This window comes from Rhamphochromis longiceps, linkage group LG22, assembly GCF_057381845.1.
Source record: "Rhamphochromis longiceps isolate RC_006_pf linkage group LG22, R_longiceps_female_GT1.1, whole genome shotgun sequence".
NCBI classification, from domain to species: domain Eukaryota; kingdom Metazoa; phylum Chordata; class Actinopteri; order Cichliformes; family Cichlidae; genus Rhamphochromis; species Rhamphochromis longiceps.
Window position 1 is genome coordinate 643,496 of NC_140577.1, and position 24,169 is coordinate 667,664.

At 48.6% G+C, this 24,169-nt stretch overlaps 1 protein-coding gene across 1 annotated transcript in view; it reads right to left on the reverse strand.

Annotated features, from left to right (window-relative positions):
- The window catches only part of LOC146643012 (glutamate receptor ionotropic, kainate 5-like), a 220,118-nt gene that overhangs the window by 35,687 nt on the left and 160,262 nt on the right, over positions 1 to 24,169 (reverse strand). The window contains exons 5-11 of the mRNA XM_085395464.1: positions 23,663 to 23,760; positions 20,320 to 20,485; positions 18,732 to 18,910; positions 16,559 to 16,612; positions 10,574 to 10,735; positions 3,041 to 3,193; positions 725 to 829 (exon numbers count right to left, since the gene is read on the reverse strand). Of these exons, the coding sequence (XP_085251590.1) occupies positions 725 to 829; positions 3,041 to 3,193; positions 10,574 to 10,735; positions 16,559 to 16,612; positions 18,732 to 18,910; positions 20,320 to 20,485; positions 23,663 to 23,760 (917 nt within the window). The remainder of the gene's footprint in view (positions 1 to 724; positions 830 to 3,040; positions 3,194 to 10,573; positions 10,736 to 16,558; positions 16,613 to 18,731; positions 18,911 to 20,319; positions 20,486 to 23,662; positions 23,761 to 24,169) is intronic.

Consider the following 24,169-nt stretch of genomic DNA (forward strand, 5'->3'; position numbering starts at 1 on the left):
AAACGTGTGTGTGTCCAGCTGATTATGGACCAAACTGTGTCAAAGAATAACTTGATTGTTTCATGATTACACTAGAAACATGGATAATGTCCATAACAGCAGCACAGTGCTGAGGTAACTGTGTGAATCCATTCGGCTCCTGAAAATGTGAAGCAAACTTAAATGGGTTTGACTAGAATGCATGAATCTGGACCTCAGTAGACGCCACAGAGTAAATGAGGTCAGAGTTAGCGAGAGCAGCAGATCTATCAGGATGAAAATCAATTTGGATTCGATGCAGGAAGCAGAGCAGCCTGAAGCAACGACCTTATCGAAGGAGCGGCTCATCCTCCGGGGAGCACGAGCGCACTCTTGTGTTTGAGCTGCAGCGTAAATCACGCACTGTCTCGTTACTTCTCACGGGAAGCTTCACCCCTGGTACACGAGCCCACCTGACCCCGGGCTGACCTCCATTGATCTGCAACCTTTTAATATATGTATGAGGTCGTAAATGTGCGCCGAGCCTTCAGGAAAAAATTGGTTTGCACTGATTTTATCGACGAATGAGAGAAGGGTTTACTGCAGGGCAGACGGCGCATCCTGCACGACTTTTAAGGTCACTGCGTAGAACATCCACGCTCATCCACCCGCCTGATCTAAAGGCACAAATTTACATCTCTGCGGCTGAATGATGACCTAATCTCTTTCCTGTCAGCTCCCCACTTGACCCTATTTGACCTCTGACCTCTTTATGGCCTGCAGGGTGTTTCTCCAGGATCTTCAGGGTGTAATTGGTTCTCTGGCCTTTGCTGTTGAACTCGATGTGACCTGTCAGACCGTCGTACTCCACCTGATGACACACGGGCAAACACCAAAGAGCAGGTTAGCAGGTTAGCTAGGTGCAAAGCTAACTGAACGTTGTGCTATATTAAAGTAATAATAAGATAATATCAGTAGATGGAATACAAACGTTAGTCTACTTTTAATTCTACTCAGCTTCAATGTGAAGAATAAGAAGGAAAATAAAAGCACATCTATTTCCTGATTGATAACGACATGTAAAGAACAGCATGACGCTGCAGTGACATCACCCGCTGATGTCACCATCTTTGTGACGGGCACCTAAGGTGGTCATGTGTCATCATGAGGTAACACGCCCTGAGGCAGGGCGGCTAATTTAAGTTTAAAGAGATGAAATTACTACTGAGTTCAGCTCATCAGTGCGGTTTCTCCTGGTGGGAAAATTAACCACGCCCCCCACCCTGAAGCATGACCTGCTTTATCATCTGTTTTAGTGAAAGAGGACCTTAATGTCCGCACTCAGTAAGACCTCAAACTAGCAAACGAGCTCGTTGACTCATTAGGACGGCGCTTATGGAGGCCATAAATCAGTGAGCCGTACACTTCTTTGTACAGCCAGAGTCGCCTCCTGCTGCTCAAGCGGCACTTCCACATCAGCTTTACTATTCAGACCCAAAGGCTACAGTCATCTTTTATATACAGTCTTTGCATGGAGTGACTGCAAACCATCCTGTCAGTGCTAACCTGAGGGTGAGAGAGCTTCACACCCTGGACTCTCTCTCCAGTAAACTGTTAGCCGGATTAGCTGCACAGACTTGTTAGCAGCTAGATGACACTCGGCATCTTTATACGGAACAACAGACTGCGTTGGCGTTCACGTTAAAGATGCAGAAAATCTGGGAAAGATGTTTACAGCAGCTCAATGTGAAGCTTTATTACAGGCTGCACTTTAATCTGACACACACACGTTTTCATATCTTTGTGGGACATCTCATTGACATAATGCTTTCCCAAGCTGCTAACCTTAACCATCAATGAACCCCGAGCCTAACCATCACCATAACCTAAATGTAACCCTGACACTTTGAGTCTCAAACACGCCTTTAAGCTCATGGGAACTGGGATTTAGGTCCCCACACAGATATCAATACATGCTCTCACACACACACTGGAAATAGAAACTGAGACAACAGGAGAGACAGACAGTTCATCAGATCAGTGACGCTTCTGCTGCTGGTGTGTGTGTGTGTGTGTGTGTGTGTGTGTGTGTGTGTGTGTGTGTGTGTGTGTGTGTGTGTGTGTGTGTGTGTGTTTGCAGGAATGTGCAAATAAGTGTGAGAGATGTGCAGCCAAGCGTGCATTTTGTTCCTTAGTTTATGTGAGTTATGTGTAATCGAGTGCACATACACTATGAACGGGTGTGTGCGTGTATCTGTGTGTGTCTGTGTGTGTGTGCGTGCGCACCACTCAAGATGAATTACATCCCAAAAACAATGTGGCGAGAGAGACGGGGAGAGGGAACGCGGTCTCTGGTTGCTGCCAGGCTCAGTGCAGAGATGATGAAGTGATGCTCGGAGAGCAAGCAAAACAAATGGAGAGAGGGAGCGGCATCCTCAGAGGATGGAAAAAACAAGAAGTGGCAGACAGACAAAGACGGGGGAAGAGGAAGACAGGAATAAATCAAATGGACATGAAAATGAAAGAAGGAAGGAGGGAGGAGGCCTCCTTCCACGGGTGCAGCTCTGCAGCAGCTCGCCGTGTTAAAACCAACAAGTCCTCTAAATGCTGCAGTGCTGAACGCTCCTGCTGCGAGCTCAAATCCCTGCCAGTGTTTCCACTGAAATATGAAGTGTTTCATACCAGCAGCATCCACACCCACCTACAGCCAAGTTCACGCCTTCTACTGAGTCCCTGCCTATTTGGAAAAAACAGCTTTCAAAGCTTTTAAAAAGCTGAAATGTCAGAGACCACACGGCTGCATGGGAACCAAACCTACACCAGCACAGAGGTGAAACCAGCGTGCTGCTGTACTGGCTCATCCTCCAGTGTCTGAGCTTTTTAAACTGGAAACACTGCTGTTAGCACTTCCATCCTTTGGCCTGTTCAGTGAATGGAAGCAGAAGAAGAAGAGCTGCGCTCGCTGCTGCTGAGACGACAGTAAACTGTGAGCCCTTCATCTCTACATTACCCATAATGCCTTTCTGTGAGATGTCTGTGGGCCTCCTCTGATAATGCGTGAGGTGTGTCTGTGTGTGTTTACCATGCGCAGGTAGTTCATGAGGCTGGTGCCGTGCTGCCAGATGAGCGGGGAGGTGCAGCTCAGCGGCTTCACGCCGATCTCCTGACTGCGGTTCAGCTCTCGCACGGCGCTCACCACCACGTGAACGGCGTCGAACATCAGTGCTGACGACAGCTGAGACAGACACGGGTGAAAACATTAAAGCATGAATGGGTTCAATAACTGACACAGCAGAGCGCTCTGATGTCGCAGTGGAGGAGCTGCCTGTGTGCTCGAACTTTTCCGTCTCTGTGAGGAATAAATACGATGACTTCCATCAGCGCCGTTTTACTCTGAGAGACTAACCAGTGTCAGCTGCTTCTCCCAGCCGGACACAAATGTGTCGCTCTCAGTCCGACACTCGTGAATGATCTCTGCAGCTCGGCCTCTACGAGAACATCTTCCTAATGTGTTTCACATCTGAACCCTATGAGTGATGCACAGATCTGGACTGTCCATAACCCAACTGTATTCATGTAAATGACGAAGGGTGATGACGGAGGATGCCGGCACATCTGCACTCTGTTGGTTTTAATGCATCTGTCTGATGCACACGAGTCACAGAGTTCTGACATCACGCCGTTCAGCAGGTAGCTTGCTTGCTCATATTTTGCTTCCAAAAAGCAAAATGTTCTTGAGCAACAGTTCTTCAGCTTTCTGACGGTATTTCAAAGTTCGTCTGTCGGTCCAGTCCTGGTGCCTGACCATTTGTTTCTGTCCGTTAAGCCTCTGAAGCCTCAGAGTTCACACTGAGCTGAAGGATGAAGCTGCTCACACCAAATATTCAAACTCTGTTCTTGCCTATTATTATTCCATGTATGTTTGCATATGTTATAATGAACCTCCAGGATTCCTGCAAAATCTAAAGAAATGAATGGTGACTTAAGACTTTTGCACAGTGCTGTAGTGTGATTGAACTCCTATTAGCCATTAAGAGTACTGGGTGAAGTTAAGAGCTTAAAAGCTGAGATCAGAATAACATCAAGAACAATCTGCTGCATGTGTCCTGTTCATTCAGCATGCTCTCCTCCACATTCCCCACTGCAGCCCACAAAGCTGCACAAGACCAAAACTCCCAGAAACAAGAATAAAAAGCTGTGTTTGTTGGTGCTCCTACAGCTGAAGACGCCGGGGTATTGATAGCAAGAAGAGGAAAATTAAAGCCCTCCTGCTATCAGCGGCTCTCAGCGCTGGGCTCAGCAATCGACTCAGTGATCCTATCACAGTCTGACGTTCTGGTCTGTTTGGTCAGTTGTCAATCAAACTGACACTCTGAGGGAATCAGACAAATTGTACGGAGGCAGAGCGGCACAGTCTGTCAGCGGCTGATAAAGAAGACGGATGTATGACCGAGTGTGATTGGAGTTCTCTCCGAGTCGATAGTTTCAGGGCTGGATGACAATAACTAATTACAGACTGAAGAGAGACAGATAGACGAAGTGAAATCAGAGGCAGGAAGAGTGAAGAGTTCTGGTAACTCCCAGTCCCAGGTTTGCTCCGCCTCCTCCAACATGGACCATAACTTTACTGAGGAGATACCGGGCTGTAACCGACATGCCGGCACAAGTGATTCTCACACAAGTGTTTGGACTCATTATTTGTAGTTTTGGCTCTATCCTCAAAGATTCCAGATGTGACTGAAGGACAGCTTTCAGTCCAGGTGTTACTGCAGGTAAGGAAGGGTTACTGCAGGTAACGAGATGTTACTGCAGGTAAGGAGGGGTTACTGCAGGTAACGAGATGTTACTGCAGGTAAGGAGGGGTTACTGCAGGTAAGGAGGTGTTACTGCAGGCAACGAGGGGTTACTGCAGGTAAGGAGGGGTTACTGCAGGTAAGGAGGGGTTACTGCAGGTAACGAGATGTTACTGCAGGTAAGGAGGGGTTACTGCAGGTAAGGAAGGGTTACTGCAGGTAACGAGATGTTACTGCAGGTAAAGAGATGTTACTGCAGGTAAGGAGGGGTTACTGCAGGCAACGAGGGGTTACTGCAGGTAACGAGATGTTACTGCAGGTAAAGAGATGTTACTGCAGGTAAGGAGGGGTTACTGCAGGCAACGAGATGTTACTGCAGGTAAGGAAGGGTTACTGCAGGTAACGAGATGTTACTGCAGGTAAGGAGGGGTTACTGCAGGTAAAGAGATGTTACTGCAGGTAAGGAGGGGTTACTGCAGGCAACGAGATGTTACTGCAGGTAAGGAAGGGTTACTGCAGGTAACGAGATGTTACTGCAGGTAAGGAGGGGTTACTGCAGGTAACGAGATGTTACTGCAGGTAAAGAGATGTTACTGCAGGTAAGGAGGGGTTACTGCAGGCAACGAGATGTTACTGCAGGTAAAGAGATGTTACTGCAGGTAAGGAGGGGTTACTGCAGGCAACGAGATGTTACTGCAGGTAAAGAGATGTTACTGCAGGTAAGGAGGGGTTACTGCAGGCAACGAGGGGTTACTGCAGGTAACGAGATGTTACTGCAGGTAAGGAGGGGTTACTGCAGGCAACGAGGTGTTACTGCAGGTAAGGAGATGTTACTGCAGGTAAGGAGGGGTTACTGCAGGCAACGAGATGTTACTGCAGGTAAGGAAGGGTTACTGCAGGCAACGAGATGTTACTGCAGGTAAAGAGATGTTACTGCAGGTAAGGAGGGGTTACTGCAGGTAAGGAGGGGTTACTGCAGGTAAGGAGGTGTTACTGCAGGTAAGGAGGGGTTACTGCAGGCAACGAGATGTTACTGCAGGTAAGGAGGGGTTACTGCAGGTAACGAGATGTTACTGCAGGTAAAGAGATGTTACTGCAGGTAAGGAGGGGTTACTGCAGGCAACGAGGGGTTACTGCAGGTAACGAGATGTTACTGCAGGTAAAGAGATGTTACTGCAGGTAAGGAGGGGTTACTGCAGGCAATGAGGTGTTACTGCAGGTAAGGAGATGTTACTGCAGGTAAGGAGGGGTTACTGCAGGCAACGAGATGTTACTGCAGGTAAGGAAGGGTTACTGCAGGTAACGAGATGTTACTGCAGGTAAGGAGGTGTTACTGCAGGTAAGGAGGGGTTACTACAGGTAAGGAGGTGTTACTGCAGGTAAGGAGGGGTTACTGCAGGTAACGAGATGTTACTGCAGGTAAGGAGGTGTTACTGCAGGTAAGGAGGGGTTACTACAGGTAAGGAGGTGTTACTGCAGGTAAGGAGGGGTTACTGCAGGTAAGGAGGTGTTACTGCAGGTAAGGAGGGGTTACTGCAGGTAAGGAGGGGTTACTGCAGGTAACGAGATGTTACTGCAGGTAAGGAGGTGTTACTGAGGGTAAGGAGGGGTTACTGCAGGTAAGGAGGTGTTACTGCAGGTAAGGAGGTGTTACTGCAGGTAAGGAGGGGTTACTGCAGGTAACGAGATGTTACTGCAGGTAAGGAGGGGTTACTACAGGTAAGGAGGTGTTACTGCAGGTAAGGAGGGGTTACTGCAGGTAAGGAGGGGTTACTGCAGGCAAGGAGGGGTTACTGCAGGCAACGAGATGTTACTGCAGGTAAGGAGGGGTTACTGCAGGTAACGAGATGTTACTGCAGGCAAGGAGGGGTTACTGCAGGCAACGAGATGTTACTGCAGGCAAGGAGGGGTTACTGCAGGCAACGAGATGTTACTGCAGGCAACGAGATGTTACTGCAGGTAAAGAGATGTTACTGCAGGTAAGGAGATGTTACTGCAGGCAACGAGATGTTACTGCAGGTAAAGAGATGTTACTGCAGGTAAGGAGGGGTTACTGCAGGTAACGAGATGTTACTGCAGGTAAGGAGGTGTTACTGCAGGTAAGGAGGTGTTACTGCAGGTAAGGAGGGGTTACTACAGGTAAGGAGGTGTTACTGCAGGTAAGGAGGGGTTACTGCAGGTAACGAGATGTTACTGCAGGTAAGGAGGGGTTACTGCAGGTAACGAGATGTTACTGCAGGTAAGGAGGGGTTAGTACAGGTAAGGAGGTGTTACTGCAGGTAAGGAGGTGTTACTGCAGGTAAGGAGGGGTTACTGCAGGTAAGGAGGGGTTACTGCAGGTAACGAGATGTTACTGCAGGTAAGGAGGTGTTACTGCAGGTAAGGAGGGGTTACTGCAGGTAAGGAGGGGTTACTGCAGGTAAGGAGGGGTTACTGCAGGTAACGAGATGTTACTGCAGGTAAGGAGGGGTTACTACAGGTAAGGAGGTGTTACTGCAGGTAAGGAGGGGTTACTGCAGGCAACGAGATGTTACTGCAGGTAAAGAGATGTTACTGCAGGTAAGGAGGGGTTACTGCAGGTAAGGAGGGGTTACTGCAGGTAAGGAGGTGTTACTGCAGGTAAGGAGGGGTTACTGCAGGTAAGGAGGTGTTACTGCAGGTAACCAGATGTTACTGCAGGTAACGAGATGTTACTGCAGGTAAGGAGGGGTTACTGCAGGCAAGGAGGGGTTACTGCAGGCAACGAGATGTTACTGCAGGTAAGGAGGGGTTACTGCAGGCAAGGAGGGGTTACTGCAGGCAACGAGATGTTACTGCAGGCAACGAGATGTTACTGCAGGTAAAGAGATGTTACTGCAGGTAAGGAGGGGTTACTGCAGGTAACGAGATGTTACTGCAGGTAAGGAGGGGTTACTGCAGGTAACGAGATGTTACTGCAGGTAAGGAGGTGTTACTGCAGGTAAGGAGGGGTTACTACAGGTAAGGAGGTGTTACTGCAGGTAAGGAGGGGTTACTGCAGGTAAGGAGGGGTTACTACAGGTAAGGAGGTGTTACTGCAGGTAAGGAGGGGTTACTCCAGGTAAGGAGGGGTTACTGCAGGTAAGGAGGGGTTACTGCAGGTAACGAGATGTTACTGCAGGTAAGGAGGGGTTACTGCAGGTAAGGAAGGGTTACTACAGGTAAGGAGGGGTTACTGCAGGTAAGGAGGGGTTACTACAGGTAAGGAGGTGTTACTGCAGGTAAGGAGATGTTACTGCAGGTAAGGAGGGGTTACTGCAGGTAAGGAGGTGTTACTGCAGGTAAGGAGGGGTTACTGCAGGTAACGAGATGTTACTGCAGGTAAGGAGGGGTTACTACAGGTAAGGAGGTGTTACTGCAGGTAAGGAGGGGTTACTGCAGGTAAGGAGGGGTTACTGCAGGCAAGGAGGGGTTACTGCAGGCAACGAGATGTTACTGCAGGTAAGGAGGGGTTACTGCAGGCAACGAGATGTTACTGCAGGTAAGGAGATGTTACTGCAGGCAACGAGATGTTACTGCAGGTAAAGAGATGTTACTCCAGGTAAGGAGGGGTTACTGCAGGCAACGAGATGTTACTGCAGGTAAGGAAGGGTTACTGCAGGTAACGAGATGTTACTGCAGGTAAGGAGGGGTTACTGCAGGTAACGAGATGTTACTGCAGGTAAGGAGGGGTTACTACAGGTAAGGAGGGGTTACTGCAGGTAACGAGATGTTACAGCAGGTAAGGAGGTGTTACTGCAGGTAAGGAGGGGTTACTGCAGGTAAGGAGGGGTTACTGCAGGTAACGAGATGTTACTGCAGGTAAGGAGGGGTTACTGCAGGTAACGAGATGTTACAGCAGGTAAGGAGGTGTTACTGCAGGTAAGGAGGGGTTACTGCAGGTAAGGAGGGGTTACTGCAGGTACGGAGATGTTACTGCAGGTAAGGAGGGGTTACTGCAGGTAAGGAAGGGTTACTGCAGGTAACCAGGTGTTACTGCAGGTAAGGAGGTGTTACTGCAGGTAACGAGATGTTACTGCAGGTAACGAGATGTTACTGCAGGTAAGGTCTGAGATGCTTTTAAGTCTGATCATCCTTCCTATTGTAAATCCTGTGTTTCCATCCATGAAGGCGTTTCCTGGTTGCAGACCTGTCAGCCTCCTCCAGAGGTCCTCTGTGAAATAAATGACTCTGTGGTCTCTCAGGTCTGTTGGTGTTGCTGAGCTGCTCGGTGCCTTGCTTTGTGTCCTAATTAACTGTTAGTTCATTTCATGAATCAAGAAATGAATCGTAAGTACAGTACTACTTAAGTATAGCATAGTGACAGTGATTTGCTTTGGGCTTCCGTTTGTCTTCGTCCTGAAAACAAACCTCAGGTGTTAAATCTCACTTTGTGTCATTTCAGTTGGGAACTTTTCTTCTTTTCTAATTGTTCAGTAACATCCATAAACTTCCCAATCACAAAGTTCATCATGAAATCCATCCGGCACTTTAAGTGAATAGATATGAGCAATAACCCCGGGGATACGATGCTGTTTGCAGTGACTGAGGCAAACTCGTTGTTGTCATAACTGTTATCTTTATTAAAGCTGGCCTTATCACTCTGCTGATCTCAGAGCTGCAGATGAGACAAAGCGCTCTGATGGGACAGATTTGCCCTGATGTGTCTATTTATTATGGATCAGGGCAAAGACGCAGACACAGCGACAGATGAAGACGCTCTCCGGGCTGAACCTGCTGTAGATGACTTACTTACCTTAGCATCTCTAAATATCACACCTTGATCTGCTGATTAACACCTCTCATTATCCCAGGATCATAATTTAGCTGCTTCATTATGTCGAGCAGTGACACTGAAATATTGTGTGGCTGTGGCACAGCAAAGGGCAAGCTAACATTTCACAAACATCAGGATCTGTGCCGGCCTTTTCCCCACGTGCAAGAGAAGCTTGGTATCCAAGCAACTGTGCAGAAGTCATTAGACGGAAGCGTTTCTTCAATCTTACTCTTTACTGACTTCTTTCTTTCCTGTGTCGGGTTGGTAGTTAGCACAGAGATCTACTGTCCTCTGCACAAATGTGGGGGTCCACCTGATCCACCTGAACACCATGTAGTGAGTCAGCCTACAGCTCAGCTCCTGTAGAGGAAGACGGGGGTTCTTATCGACTGCTCCTCCAGGTCTCCAGGGTGGAACAGTTAACTATAACTATACTGGGCATGTCTCCACCTCATGGACCAGCTCAGGCTCCTCCTCTCAGGGCCAGCACATGTATTACTATTCTGCAATATTACAGCATGGCTGACCGAAGCACTGTGCTTCCAGCACACCTTACAGCCAACGCTTCCAACGCCTCTGTGATGTTGAGGCGCGCTTCACGGTGATAAATAGATCACTGATTGGCTGACTTCGTTTGCGAACATCACATATCTCAGGAAAACCAAAGAGCAGCTTGTGACACAGTGACCCACATTTGTGCAGGAGGCTAAAGGTTAGCCTGTGTACGGCGGAGACACGCTGCTCAGTAACTGTGTCAAAAGGACACCAGTCTCACTGCGTGTGAATAATGGGCACTGTTTCGAGGACCCGTGAGCAGCTCGTCGGCCTCTCTTTGTGCAAACTAAGCCTACTCACACCTTTCATCGATTCATTTCTGACTTTCTGCTTTTGCTTCTTCTCTAAAAGCTACATTTGCATTTGAACCTTTAAGCTGAATAAAGACAAGAAGTCTTTTAAGCACTGAGGATATCTTCTAACGGTTCTGATAGTGTGGCAGTAGATGAGGTGAGGTGAGACGCTCTCGGGGTCGTACTCTGTCCCGTCTCACCGCGGGTCCCGGGTACGGGCTGACGTCGCAGCCCTCCCTCCAGGACAGGTTGAGGCTCCTGATGAACTCCAGGTAGAAAGGATGGCTGATGTTCAGCATGGAGAAGCCCACGATGTTTGACTGATCGTTCACCACATCGTCAAGTCGCAGGAGGGGGAAATCCTGAAGACAGAGACAGAAAGAGCGAGTGAACAGAAGAAGACACGAGCGGCCGCTGGGACGTGCAGATACCACGGAGGGGTGGAGAATCTGAAATGCAGAGGGAGAAAGAGAACAACAAAGCACAAAGAAACAAACAGCTTTAACAGCTTGATTGGAGTTTTCTTTGCCGGCTGCACAACATCAAGCACAGTGTTTAAATTCAGAACAGGGACGCAGAGAAAAACACTTTTCTTTCCTTTTTGTTTGAAAAAAGATGGACATCAAACGCCGGGGATTTCAAAGAACTTCAAATAGTCCTTGAAGGCAAGTTGGTGTCACGCTGAGCTGTGCTGCTGAAATAAACCACAAACTGTTGCTCAGCCCTCGCAGGGTTTGTGTTGTGCAGCAGATGCTGACAATGAGATGTTTAGCTGGAACGAGTCGGGAATGCCGGCAGACTCCAAACCAACGTCCGGCTGCTGGCTTCACCTCCGATCCCCTCGACAGTACAAGCTGTGCTCAGTAATCGTGTTCCCCTGAAAAGAATGAAGAGTTCCTTTGTTTTCAGCTGAGCTGAACCGAAACGTATGTTGTATGTTGTAACCCCTAAAAGTGCACTTCCTCTGTTCACCACCAGGGGTTAGGGACTAACTGTGGGAAGAGAGGCTGCAGCCGCTGCACAGCCACACTTAGGCTGTATCCCAATTCAGGCTCTGCAGCCTCAACGATCCTCAAAGACCGCTAAGGCCGGAAGTGCGAGGCTTGTGAAATGGGACGGTCTAGCCTTCGTTGCGCTGCCCAGGTTGCCTAGCAACCATGATACTAACAGCTGGAAACATTTGTTTGTTTCTTTCTACATGAGCTTTGATCATTCTCTGTGAGATGAAGCTCAGCTATTGAACGGCGTGTATTTTAAAGTAAAGGCTTTAAAACCAAGTTAGAACAAACGTCACTGATGTCACATGACTTTGCCGACATGTGGCCAACAGTAATGTTTTAATGTTCTTCGTTATTAAACATTTGCACATAAATAAGTGACATAATATTCAGTACTTAAAGTTTACTCTTCAGCCGCCCCTCATCCGCCGTTTTTTTTCGGCAAAATTATCCACACCCACCGCCGCGCTATGCATTCTGGGATATGTTGGGCCACGAAGTCTACACTGCCACAGCCTTAAAATTCAGGGAAATAAAGGACGCATTTCAGGGCCGCATTTCGAGCAGCCTTTGAATTGGGACAGCCTTCGGCGCGCCGCTGTGACGTAATCGGCCTTGAAATTGGGCCTTTAAGGCTGCAGACCCTGAATTGGGACACAGCCTTACTGTGACTCTGTGCAGTCAACCTGGAAGCTACGGCGTGCTTCATTTGATGCAGGCAAGACGAAAATGTTTATCGTGTAATATTTAATTCTGGTTTGGTCCATACAAACAGTTTTGACTCATCTGCACCATCGGATAGAAGATGCTCGTACCAGTATCAGGGTGCATGAACAGTTACTCTCTAATGCGTGAAACATGAGCAGAGGCAGCACGAAAACAGGTCGTCAGAGGACGAAGAACAGGAGACAGCTTCAGCCATCGGAGTCAGACGTGAGCACGACTCATGTGAGAGACTCACAAACACTTTAAATGCAAAGAAGCTCAAATCACATCAAACTGTGACGTTAAGAGCCTCATTAGACCGAATACACAAATAATCAGTCTCACACACAGACACAGACACACACAGACACAGACACAGACACACACACACACACACACAGACACACACAGACACACACACACACTCTCACACACACTCACACACACACACACACACGCACACACACACACCTGCCTCATAAACTGCACTAATGATCCAAATGTGACTCTCGACGCCCTCCTCAGGTACATAATTACTCTGCTCTACCTTCACCTGATTCACATTTATGAAACTTCTTTATCCAACATGTGACCCAGGCGGAGCCTGATGTTAACCAATCACAACCCAGGACTCAGGCTGGACCTTTTTACTCATTTGAGTTTTCTGCCCTGACGACAACAACAACATGGCGATGATGATGTGCAGGCCGACGTATCTTTGGCACTCTCTGCCCTTCAGCTTGTTTGGGTTCGTGTGCTGACGTTTATCATTTCGTTTAAAAATGATGTGAAGAGTGTAACTCTGGAAAGGCGTGCGGTCAGCGGCCGTCAGTCTGGCGTGCTGCTGCACGGACAGGTTGTCATCATCGTTATTTGGCAGCGTGAAAACGTTTGGCTGAGATTCTCTCCCGTCTGCAGAAAAGAGTCTGTGGAGGGCGCGAGGTCGGGACTCAAACATCCCGAGAATATTCACACGGCGACTCTTCTGGGCCCGGCTGTTTAGCACCGGGGCTGACCTGCCTGTGAGGTCAGCATCCGTCCACCTCAATCCCTCCGAGCGGCGTCCCCGCCTCCTGGGAAACTGCTGCTGTTGTTGTTGCTGCTGCCAAATCAATTTCAGCTGCAGCCAAGTGCACTGTCAGACGGCCGGCCTGCCAGCCGTGACGGAGAGCAGTTGGCTGGAGGAGCGGCAGCGAGCGGCCAGCGCCACCGGGGGAGGAAACACTGCGACAGCATCCCGGGACACAGAGTGCAGCACACCGACGCAGGAAGTTAAGGAATAACAGGGCGGGACAAGGTCGGGGTGAGGAAGACGTGCACCGTCTCCACCATCGTTTCAATCTGCGACGTTTAAAGAGCAATCAGGAAGATTTACAACCTTTCCTGCCACATTCACAAGAACGTAGCCGCCATATATCTGCAGAGGGTTGATGAGGCTGCTGATCGATACCATGACTCACCGATGACTTCACCCAGACGCCACACAGTTAGAAACTCGCTTCATGGAACTTCAGGATGCCGAGCTCCTCGCCGAGGCCAAATTAACCTTCTACAAAGCACCGACACACAAAACAGCCTCTGAGCCACACCAGCTGCCGCACACTGTTTAATGGTTTCACCCTGACCTACAACACTGTCCTTTACCCCAACGGCAACATTCAAGCACAAAAACACACGAAACGACCACAGAGAGAGGAAAAATGTCCAAAAACACAAGAATCAGAACCAGAAACCAAACGAACACTAAGAGAAGTGAAAATGAAATATTAAAGAGACAAAAACAAGACAAAACTACCATGATGCAGGTAAGTAAAGGAGGCGGTCCTGATGTCATCACAACCACTCCAACCACTTCACTGAAATTCAGTCAACTTCCTCCGATGCTGTTTGACTCTCTCACACACTCACATGGAGCCACGTTTTCAGCAGCACAAAGCCTCAAACATATTTCCACACGTACATCTGAGATGATAGAAATGCACCGTCCCCGTGTTCGTGCACTGCCAGCAGGCGATCAGCCCACCTGGCTAAACTGAGCAAGTCTCCAGCAGCCTAACCAAACCCAGTTCCATGTGTCCAGTGCAAAGCAGAGCACAGCAGCCTCACTGGAAGCGGTCCAGATGATCCTGGACGTGATAGGGCAAAGCTTTCTCTCCAAGCACTCCCGACTAAACCCTGCAACCAGGAGGTTTCATGTCTAGCATGCTGTTCAAACCTTCTGTTTGTGGGGAACAGCCAATCAGAAAACAGCTTGTTTCATACAAATGATAAATGTAGAGACCATTGAGTCCTTCCTCGTGGTGAAACGGCGATGAACTCAGCGCCCTGAAGTCAGCCTGTCACAGTCAGCCGAGCGTGTTTATGGCAAAGTTAAAGGTAGGTCAGAGACGGCAGGTGTGTGTGGAAGTGTTGAGAAATCATTTTCATTTTGGTTCCCTTCCAGGGTTCTACTGGGGGGCATGTTTTCGTCCTTGGTCTGCGAACGCGGCGTCAAGCCCCCGCGCAAACGGCGCCGTTAAAGAATGTGACACGACAGTATTTAGAGTCGAGGCGGAGATCGAGACGAGTTATTATCCACACAAAGTCTCTCGTACAAGGGCACGATACCGAACAGCAAAATTCTAATGATGACAAACGGCGGCGGGACAAGCGTGCATCCGCGATGAGCACCGAGAGACGAGGAGAGCGGAGGGGGAGGACATGCGTGACACGGGGGAGGTGACAGAGTTTAGTTTCAGCACGTGACCTACAAACATCCCGAAGGAACGCAGCGGCACAGAGAGCATGGAAAAAAGAGACGAGTAAGAACGAGAAAAGAGTGAAAGAAGAGGAGAGAAGCAAAGGGCCAGAGAGGAAGCAGGAAGCAGTCGGAACGAACCGCCACAGATTCAGACGAGAAGACGAGCAGCGAAAGGCGAGAAAGAAGAAAGTGTTGGCAGAAGAAGGAGAAACAAAATGAATAAACAAGCCAAGAAAGAAGGAGGGAGGCAAAATAGAGACTATAACAGAGGAGGAGACTGAAGTAATGAGAAAATATGGCCACAAGCAGCAATAATGGGCTCACGAGCAGACGTTTGAACGTAGTGTCTGCTGACCTCACTGCGCCCGTGAGAGCTCGTCACATGCAGGAGTTACTATTTCAGTTACTGTCTGCAAGTGCGGCCGGATTGGCTCAGGATTTGAACCGACGGCCTCCTCTGGCTGACGACAGCACCTCTGGAAAGGCTTCATGCTCACAGGGATACCTGATACCTGCAGGTCTGACAGCAGCAGGTGTGTCACTGCTGTTTCTGCCTGGAGACAGCAGCCGCCTCATTGTTCTGACACACAACACAAAACTATCCATAACACACTAACTACACAAGACAACACACTAATTACACACTCTAAACACGCTAAACGTCACAAAACTCTCACATCTCAAAACTCGCTCTCTCTTCCTAAACAACCAAACGTCACGTCACCATATCATTTTTCATTGGTCCACATGGTGCATTTTTCCACCAACATGAACGGGCTGTTTTTGTTTGCTCATAAGCAGAGCGGTCTCGCTGCTGTCCTTAGAGAGGAAACGTGACGAAACATTGAGGAAAAACAGGCGTATGTCTTGTTTATCATGACTCTGGTTTTACTGGCTGATCAACGCAGTTTATAAACTGGTACATGTCACCTTGTTGCTTTGTCTTTAAGTGGTCATGTGATTGACCACAACTCCTTTATTCTTCCTCAGTCAAACAGCAGCACTCGTGTGATTGTTTTGCCCCCTGAGCTCCAGCTGTTGTGCCAGACAGTGACTGCCGTCCGCGGGAGCACAGCTGCTTAAAGCTGCAGCGTCCAGATTACTTACAGCTGCTTCCGTGCTGATATAAGATGCTGTAAGCTGAACACAGCTTCATCCGTCTGTTTGTTGAAAAATAGCAACGCGACAGCATTTTCTTGTTGGTAACGGTAACGGCGTTGTAACGATAGGAATAGTAATTAGTTAGATTACTCGTTACTGAAAAAAGTAACGCCGTTAGTAACGTTATTCCCATCACTGCAGGCGACACAAACAAGGATGGAAGGAGAACAGATGGAAGAGATAGAGGACAGAAAAGGAAATGAAACTGAGGAGAAGAAAGTAGGAAAAAGATCAGGCAACGGATCATCTTTAGGAAAGGAAACAAGAAAAACAGGAAAGGAAAGGAACAGTATTGAGTCACCAGCATAAATGTGGCTGGTGTGTCACGTACAGAGCAAAATAATGTCGAACGCTGAGCGATTCCTTTATCAGCCGTTATCAATAGTATCAAAGCCTGTGGACAAGAAAGCTGTGGAGGAGGAGGAGGTTAAAAATAGGTCACTAAGTGATGAAGATGAAGAATCAGACGATTATGAAAACCACTAAGAAGCATCTTCTTCATGGAAGGAATTGAAGGAAGATGAGGAGAATCCAACTAAGTGGCGAGCGATGAAGGTGAAGGCGAGGTGTGGAGCTCTTACCATGGTGGTGAGGATGTACTTGTAGAAGGCGGACGTCATCCCCAACTCGTTAGCCTGCAGAAGAGCAGAAGAAACGCTAAGCATCCTCCGTGGAAACGAGCCAGAGTTTATTTAAAAAGGAACCATCGCTCAAACTTAATAACAGCCTGGAAACCGTGGTTACCGTCTCCAGGACGCGTCAGTGATGAAAGACGTTTCAGGGAGATGATAACAACGGCAGCGTGCTCTCAGGTGAAAAGACATTTAAACTGGGCTGAATTTAGCTAAAAATACAAGAGCAAGCAGAAAACTGGAATATCTTTCAACGTTATGATGCGACACACGGGAGAACAGCAGATTCCCCACAGCAGGAGTCAGTGTGGACAGCCAACATACATATCTTTGTGAAGTTCACGGTGAAAACCTGGTAGCAGCAGACCCTTGGAGTACTTTTCTATGTTTGAATGTTTTCTGCTCGACCCGAGCAGAGACTCAAACTCAGTCACAGCTCAGCTGATCTCGGGCACGCTCACCTTCCACACGTACGGGACGTCGGCTCCGACAGGCAGCGGAGGATTTAACCTGGCATCCTCACACCGCAGAGCCTGCACGCCGCTTCACTTATTAATCCATTAACCTTCTGCACACTGTCAGCTTACATCTCCTTCAGCCTGAAGCAGCAGCCCAACTTGAAAAGTCCTGACTGAGTTTACTCAGTAATTTTGAATTTTAAACTTCCTGCACCCCCCAAGGTTACTGCTATGAGAGGGAAACTGCAACCTGCCAAACGCAGGTCGATTTAGCCCGTGGCTTAAAAGTCTGTCGACGCTCACAGCCAGTTTGGCACAAAACCAGCCCAGCGTGTCTGAAGGTCCTGTTCCACCCTGTAAACAGCAGAGAGGAAGAAGACGCTTCCAGAACAGGAACCGGGGCTGCACACAGGCAGACATTTAACAACACGTTCAAACACTGACACATGTTTTATTGTGCCACATGATACAGGTGTGCACTCTGCATTTGCATCGGACACGTCTGCACCAGTGTTGCCAACTCCTCAGTAAGGAAAATCGCTATTGGCTGTCCTAAAAGTCGCTAGAAGTCGCTAAATGACGTCATCACCTAATTTGCATAATTGGTCATGCTAATGTAATTGTAACCTACACTGTTGGAGAGAGACATAACATCGTGGAAGAAACATAAAGTGAGCAAAAAACGTCCTAAATGCAGTCTCCTGCCCTGATAGCAGCTGGCGGAGGACTATCCTCCGCCGTTGAGCGCTTTAGCACGGGTGAGGTGCCCACGGCAGCACTGCAGCTTGTTGAAAGTAAGAGCAACACGCCCTTTCACGTCAAAAAGACGTCATAAATAAGTCTCCAATAACACCAGAAAAAGTCGCCAGATTTGTCGCTAGTCACTTTTTAGAAAAAAAGTCGCTAAGGGGTCTGAAAACTCGCTAAATATAGCGGCAAAGTCGCTAAGCTGGCAACACTGGTCTGCACATGTTTGGGACATTAGCTGCAGTCGGTGGGACCACGCCCCGCTAAAGCTAGCTGAAGTCAGAGAGGCGTGTGCAGATACGGCGCCGCGTGGCAGACAGATCTCAGTGTGACGGACACGCATCGTGTCTGACCTGCAGAACTTTTTCCACCTGACGTGTCCTGATCTGCTCTGTATGCACAAAGTGGGCGTGTCATGCTGTGATCGTGGTTTTAAAATGATTAGTGTTGTCGTGCTAGCAGAGGGTTTTCATATTTCCTGTATTTTAGGATTAAATCTCAGCTCCGTTCCTCTTCTCTCACGCTGTGCTCCTGAGCATCAATTAAACCCTAAAAACTCTGTTGTTCCTTATTCTTCTTATTTAACCTGCACTTCTGTACTCAGTGGTGATTTTGCACTGCAGCTCCCATTAAGCTTTGGCTCATGACACCGCCGAGCGCATCGCTGCCAAGTCTGTGAATTTATTGCTGACTTCACACGAGCCGATTTTGGAAACATGGTTTTTTAGCTTCTCTAAAGCCGGCTGAGATTATTCATTGCAGTTTCCTCTTACATGGATCAAATGTGCCATTTCAAACCTTCTGCTGCAGCTACGATGAACCGTACGGACGAACAGAGTCGTCGACTCCTTTTGACTGAAAGTAGAAAAGCATCAGACGTAAGAAGCTGCGCGAGCGCGCTGATGCAAACAGCTGACCTTCCTGAGGATGTGATACGAGATGGAGGCGTTGGCGTCAATGATGATGGTGGCCACTTTGTCATCACGTATCTCCTTCAGCAGGGGGGTGGGGTCCAGACTGTCGTCCAGCATCCGCACCGACAGCGTCTCCCTGGAGATGAGGAAGCGGCGGACCAGCTCCTCCAATCGCAGCAGACCTACGGGGCAGGAAACGAGCATGAGTCACACACGTGTCTGAGCGATGGCGGACTGCGGTTCCCAGTCAGAAACACTTGGCTGTGAAAGTTACGTCACGCAGCGACAAAACTCTTCATCCAAAGTGCTTCTAAGTGCCTGAAAAAGAGGCGGGGTCTATAAACGATGCTCGCCTGAGTGTTTAGCTTGTTTGCTTGTAAAATTATTGCTCTGACTTGTAAAAAGAAAATTGATGAGACTTGGAGTCATTAGAGAGACAAATAACTGCCGCTGCTCTACAGACTTCCAGGCCTAAAAGGAAGCGATAAACAGAGCGGGATAAAGGCGATTATGTTGAAAGTCCATTAATTTTCTCCTCTGAGAATAACATGGACCCACGAGTGCTCACGGCTGAGGCAGGATTTACTTATTACCGCTTCTGATCAGTCGTTTCTGTGGTCACTTCTCTCCATTACACTCAGTGCTGGCGTTTGTGCATCGCTGCCACTGAGGCGGTATCCCACAGCAGGGCCAAACATGAGACGCGTTCACGTCGTGAAAAACATGCTGGATGCGAGCAGCGTCAATAATCACAGGACGGGAGAAAACAGACCGACCTCAGCAGAAGCAGTCGCGTTACAAACCGGCGAGAAGCCTGCTGTGTTTGCATCACCTGGGCTTCGACATTCAGAGGCGTCGGCCTCCGGCTCATTACCTCGTCTGTCCCTGACAGAAGCAGCGGGCGTGTCTCGACTAATCGCTGCCATAAAGCGTTTAACTGGCTGACAGCAGTGCTCAGGACCACAATACAGGCCGTTAACGGGCCGAGGCTACGACGAAAGACCGGGAGATGTTAGAGCGGAGAGCTGGGGCAGATCAGTCAGCTGGATCCAAGCTGAGGGAGACTGATGTGGGGAGGACGGAGGGGAAAAAGAACAAGGGAAAGGAAGAGAGGAGACTAGAGTCCTCAGGAGAGGAAAGGAAGAATGGAGGGAAGTGTGTGAGAGAAGAGGAATTAGGAAAGGAAAGGAAAGAGAGGAGTAGAGAAAACTCAGAAGAAGAAGAAACAACAGAAAAGAAATCAAAGCCATCGGCACCGAGGGCTCGACGCTGGTGGAAAATGGTGAAAACTGACTCCAGGAAATGTGAGCTGGGTTTGCAGGGGGACGAGGACGGACTCGTGAAACGTGTTGCTCAAAGAGAAGAGCAAGGACTGATCGTCCAAACAGAACCTCAACCCAAGGGAACGGGTGCCAACACGCAACCGGACAGGGATCGGGGAGCGTTCGTGGTTTAAGGTGAGATGATCTGTGAATGTGCATCACGTGCCAGCGTCTCATAATGTTCGAACCCGAGACACTGGAGCTCTAAAATCCATCATTTCCGCCCTAAGTGTGGACGGAGCTGCAGTGGGAATAACCACGACACTCACACTCTGCTTTGCCACAGATCAGGCTGGCTGTCGGGTAGCCGAAGGAGCGCAGGATGGAGCCGATGGCCAGGCTCAGGTCCTCGTTACTCGGGTAGAGGGTCACCGAGGCAAAGCGGAGGTACGGCAGCTTGGGCGTTTCCTCGGGGCCGATCTTCACGTGAGGGATCTGAGGGGCGAATGAGAAGCATGATGAGAGAAGGAAGTCTGCGCTGGGCTTTGCTTCGAAACATGGAGACCAGTTACTGAAAGTCAAAGAAACATTCACCGAGTTACTGCACTTTATACTGCACGACAGTTCTCAGACAATCGTCACATTAAACTCTGTTTTTGTACTTGGAGAGTATTTAAAGTATAAAAGTGGGAGGCAGAGCCTTCACCTAAGAGCAGGTGCTGCAACCTTCCTGCCTGTTCGGGTCAAATCCGACCGATTTACAAATTCAAAAGCTCATAAATATTGTGTTTGAGACCCAACTGCCTCGAGGCCTTACGACATCCTCCACACTATGCACTTGAACGTGTTAACAGACCTCTCTGCACTGAATCATATCTGTTATTAACCTCTGTCTCTCTTCCACAGCATGTCTTTATCCTGTCTTCCTTCTCTCACCCCAACCAATCACAGCAGATGGCCCCGCCCCTCCCTGAGCCTGGTTCTGCTGGAGGTTTCTTCCTGTTAAAAGGGAGTTTTTCCTCCCCACTGTCACCAAAGTGCTGCTCATAGGGGGTCATATGATTGTTGGGTTTTCTCTGTATTACTGTAGGGTTACTCTTTGAGGTGACTGTTGTGATTTCGCGCTTTATAAATAAAACTGAATTAAGCTTGAACCATTCTTCGACTTCTCCGTATTTCTACAATGGGAAATTTTATCATCACAGGCTGGATATTACTGCTGTCAGTTTTAGGAAGCTCGAATGAGGAAGTCCCAGTTTCATTTATAACGTAAAACTCCAGGAACTGCAGCTGCCAGCCAGTGTGAAGAGATCTCCATCATTACCGAGGAACAAGAGCTGGTTTATAACAGATGGAAAAAGGGGAAAGAAAAGATGTAATAAGAAGGATAAACAGAGAGGTGGGAAAGAAAAAGTCAATGTGGGGAAACGAGCTGCCTTACACTCATTCAAGCGTTTCACTTTCTCTGTGCTCTTCCTCCAAATCTGCATCACAGCAGCCGCAGGTCGACCTTTCACCTTTCTGTGAGCCAGCATTGTTTTAAGATTGAGACATTTAAAAAAGTGAGGAGCCCCTGAGTGAGAGGCCGAGTTGTTCCCAACTGTACAGGTTATACAGGAAGTTCAGATAACAGCAATGGAGCTTTAATCAGAGCCCGGCACTCGCTGATGATCCCGTCTTTGTTCACGCTCACAAAGAAAATGTGAGAAAGGAACAAAGCCTCAGATCATCAGCAATATCAGAAAAGCGTTTCATGCAGAAATCAGTTTCTGTTCGGCAGACATCGAAGGGTCACGGAGGGTCGTACAGCCGGGTGTCCGCAGGAAAAAGAAAGGAGGACACGTCACCGTGCTCGGTTAGGTGACGATGTGTCTAACTTCAGACAAGCTTCTCTGTTTCACTTCAGACCTCCCAGAGCAAAGGTGCTGTGACGGACAGTGTGAGTGTTTAAGATGAAAGATTCATGAAAAATTGAAAAATTAATCACTTCAGAGAGGAACGAAGAACGGGGTCAGAGGACAGACGTCCTGTGTGACGTGATTTAACCTCAGCTCAGACCTGCGGGGGCTTCAAAGGTAAACTGTAATTAGCTCAGCCGGGCTTTGCTCCCATCCACCCAGCTTATTCTAAATCCAGACTGAGAATTCAGGAACATGGGACCTGTCGGGCTGGAGGAAGAGGACATGTGGACGGTTAGAGGCTTGCGGTATGCTGGAGATGCACCTGTGTAAACTCTGGAAGGCAGAAAATGGTTAAACACAAGTTAAAGGCTGCAAAAATCCAACAGAGCGAAGCAAAACTGAAAGAACTCAACGACTGGTTCAGGAGATCTCGGTCGAGGACGACTGGGTGCAAACGAGAAGCCAATCACGTTTCTGGGAACAGGCTTTAAACTGAAGACAGGCCACGCCCACTCCCAGAGGTCTTTCTCCTAAACTTAGAGCGGAAACGTCCTCTTTGTCAGGCATTAGACCGGGGGTGTCCTCTGCAACCCCACCCAAAGAAAGCCTGCTCCACACCTCCATCACAAACCGGTTCCATGTGTAGTGACATCATCCGGTCACACGTGTGTGATATAAACCTGCCTGCTGTGTCCGGTCTGTCCACGGTCACAGCTGTGTTCAGCCAAAACCTCAAACCTGTCATTTATTATGAAAGGAGGAGCAGATCACCAGTGAAGACCCCACGCCTGGCCTCAAACCCTACTCCTGACCTTGACCCTCCGCTCTGCAGAGAAGCAAAAGTACTCTGTGGATATTTGTCAGAATTATCTTTTCTTTGGCTGAAAAGACAATCCTGGGTGAACATTAAAGAATAGACTGATTAACTGCAGGTGTCCGCAGTCTGCTGGTCTGCAGCGTTCAGGTGTGTTCACCCCACGATCACGCTGTGCAAACACCAGGACTCTGCAGGCCTCAGTTAGCAGGTTAAAGGTTAAAGTTCAACAGTCTACATCGATCTTCATCTCTTGTGGCTTTTCTAACCTCCTCTTTTCCTGTTAGGAACCGTCAAAGTAAAACGTTTAAAGCAATTAGAAGATGAGCAGGACAACTTTTCATCTTTTGCTGAACTGCAACATTTCACGAGTGGCTAAAGCAAACTCTGTGCAACATTAACACCATGTTAGGAACAAGGACGTCAGGTCCACCTTCCACTTAGTTACTCTTTAAACTAAGTCTTCAGTTTGCAGGTTTGGTCTTTGCGTGGAGCACGAGTCGCACACATGTGCAGTCAGAGCGAGGCTGCTCTGGAAACCGCAAACTGCATAACAGCAGGGACACGGGAGTTTTCCTTGACAGGAAGAAGACGTCTGATTGGAACAGAGATGAAATAAGAGGCGGGCACCAGACCGAACATTCATGTGTTGTTTGCATCATGTTATAAAAATGTTGTTAGTGAGGGCGTGGCGTCCTCTAGTCTGTCCAGCTGCCGCACAGAGACGTCCATGACGTCGCTTAATAAAGTTTGGAAACTTTGCTCATCTTCAGCCAGAAACATGTATAACAAATAAGAAGTGTTACTGTTACTCACCATGTTTCACTCTGAGGCGGTAACAGGCGGCAGCAGCACCGTGACTGTTACCTGCACTCAGGTGTGACGTATGTATGAAACTCGTGTCACCGTCCTCAGCGGGACAATCGTGATCGCACGCCAGATCCAGATGTGACTCACCTCCTTCTCCCCACAGATGTGACTGATGGTGGACCCAGAGGCGGGGCTGGAGGCGGGGCCGATCACAGAGACCACACCCTTCGGCAGGATCTGACACACTGATAGAGAAACGACACAGAGTGACAAAACTCAGCGTGTGATTACTGGAGGTGTTTGTTTCTACGCCACTTTATTTTGGAAGCGTTGTTCCTGTCTGCGTGCAGGACGGCGGGAGATGCTCGGCAGCGAGTATGTGTTTGGGATTTTCACTCGTCCTGCACACAGACGTCAGTCCAGGGGCTGTTAGAGAAGGTTTCATTTTTTACACTTATCCAACACTTTATTCAGACGCTGGCCATAAAAACCATTCAGTCCATGAGAAAAGTTGGCCCACGCTTAAGCAGCCATGCAGCCAGCTAACAGAGGCCACAGTCAGTCTGCAGAGCCCGTGAAACTGCAGGTGAGACAGTTAGACGTCCTCTCCCCTCTAAAATACCTTTTTTTACCCCCTTTTTCCAGTTTGAGCCA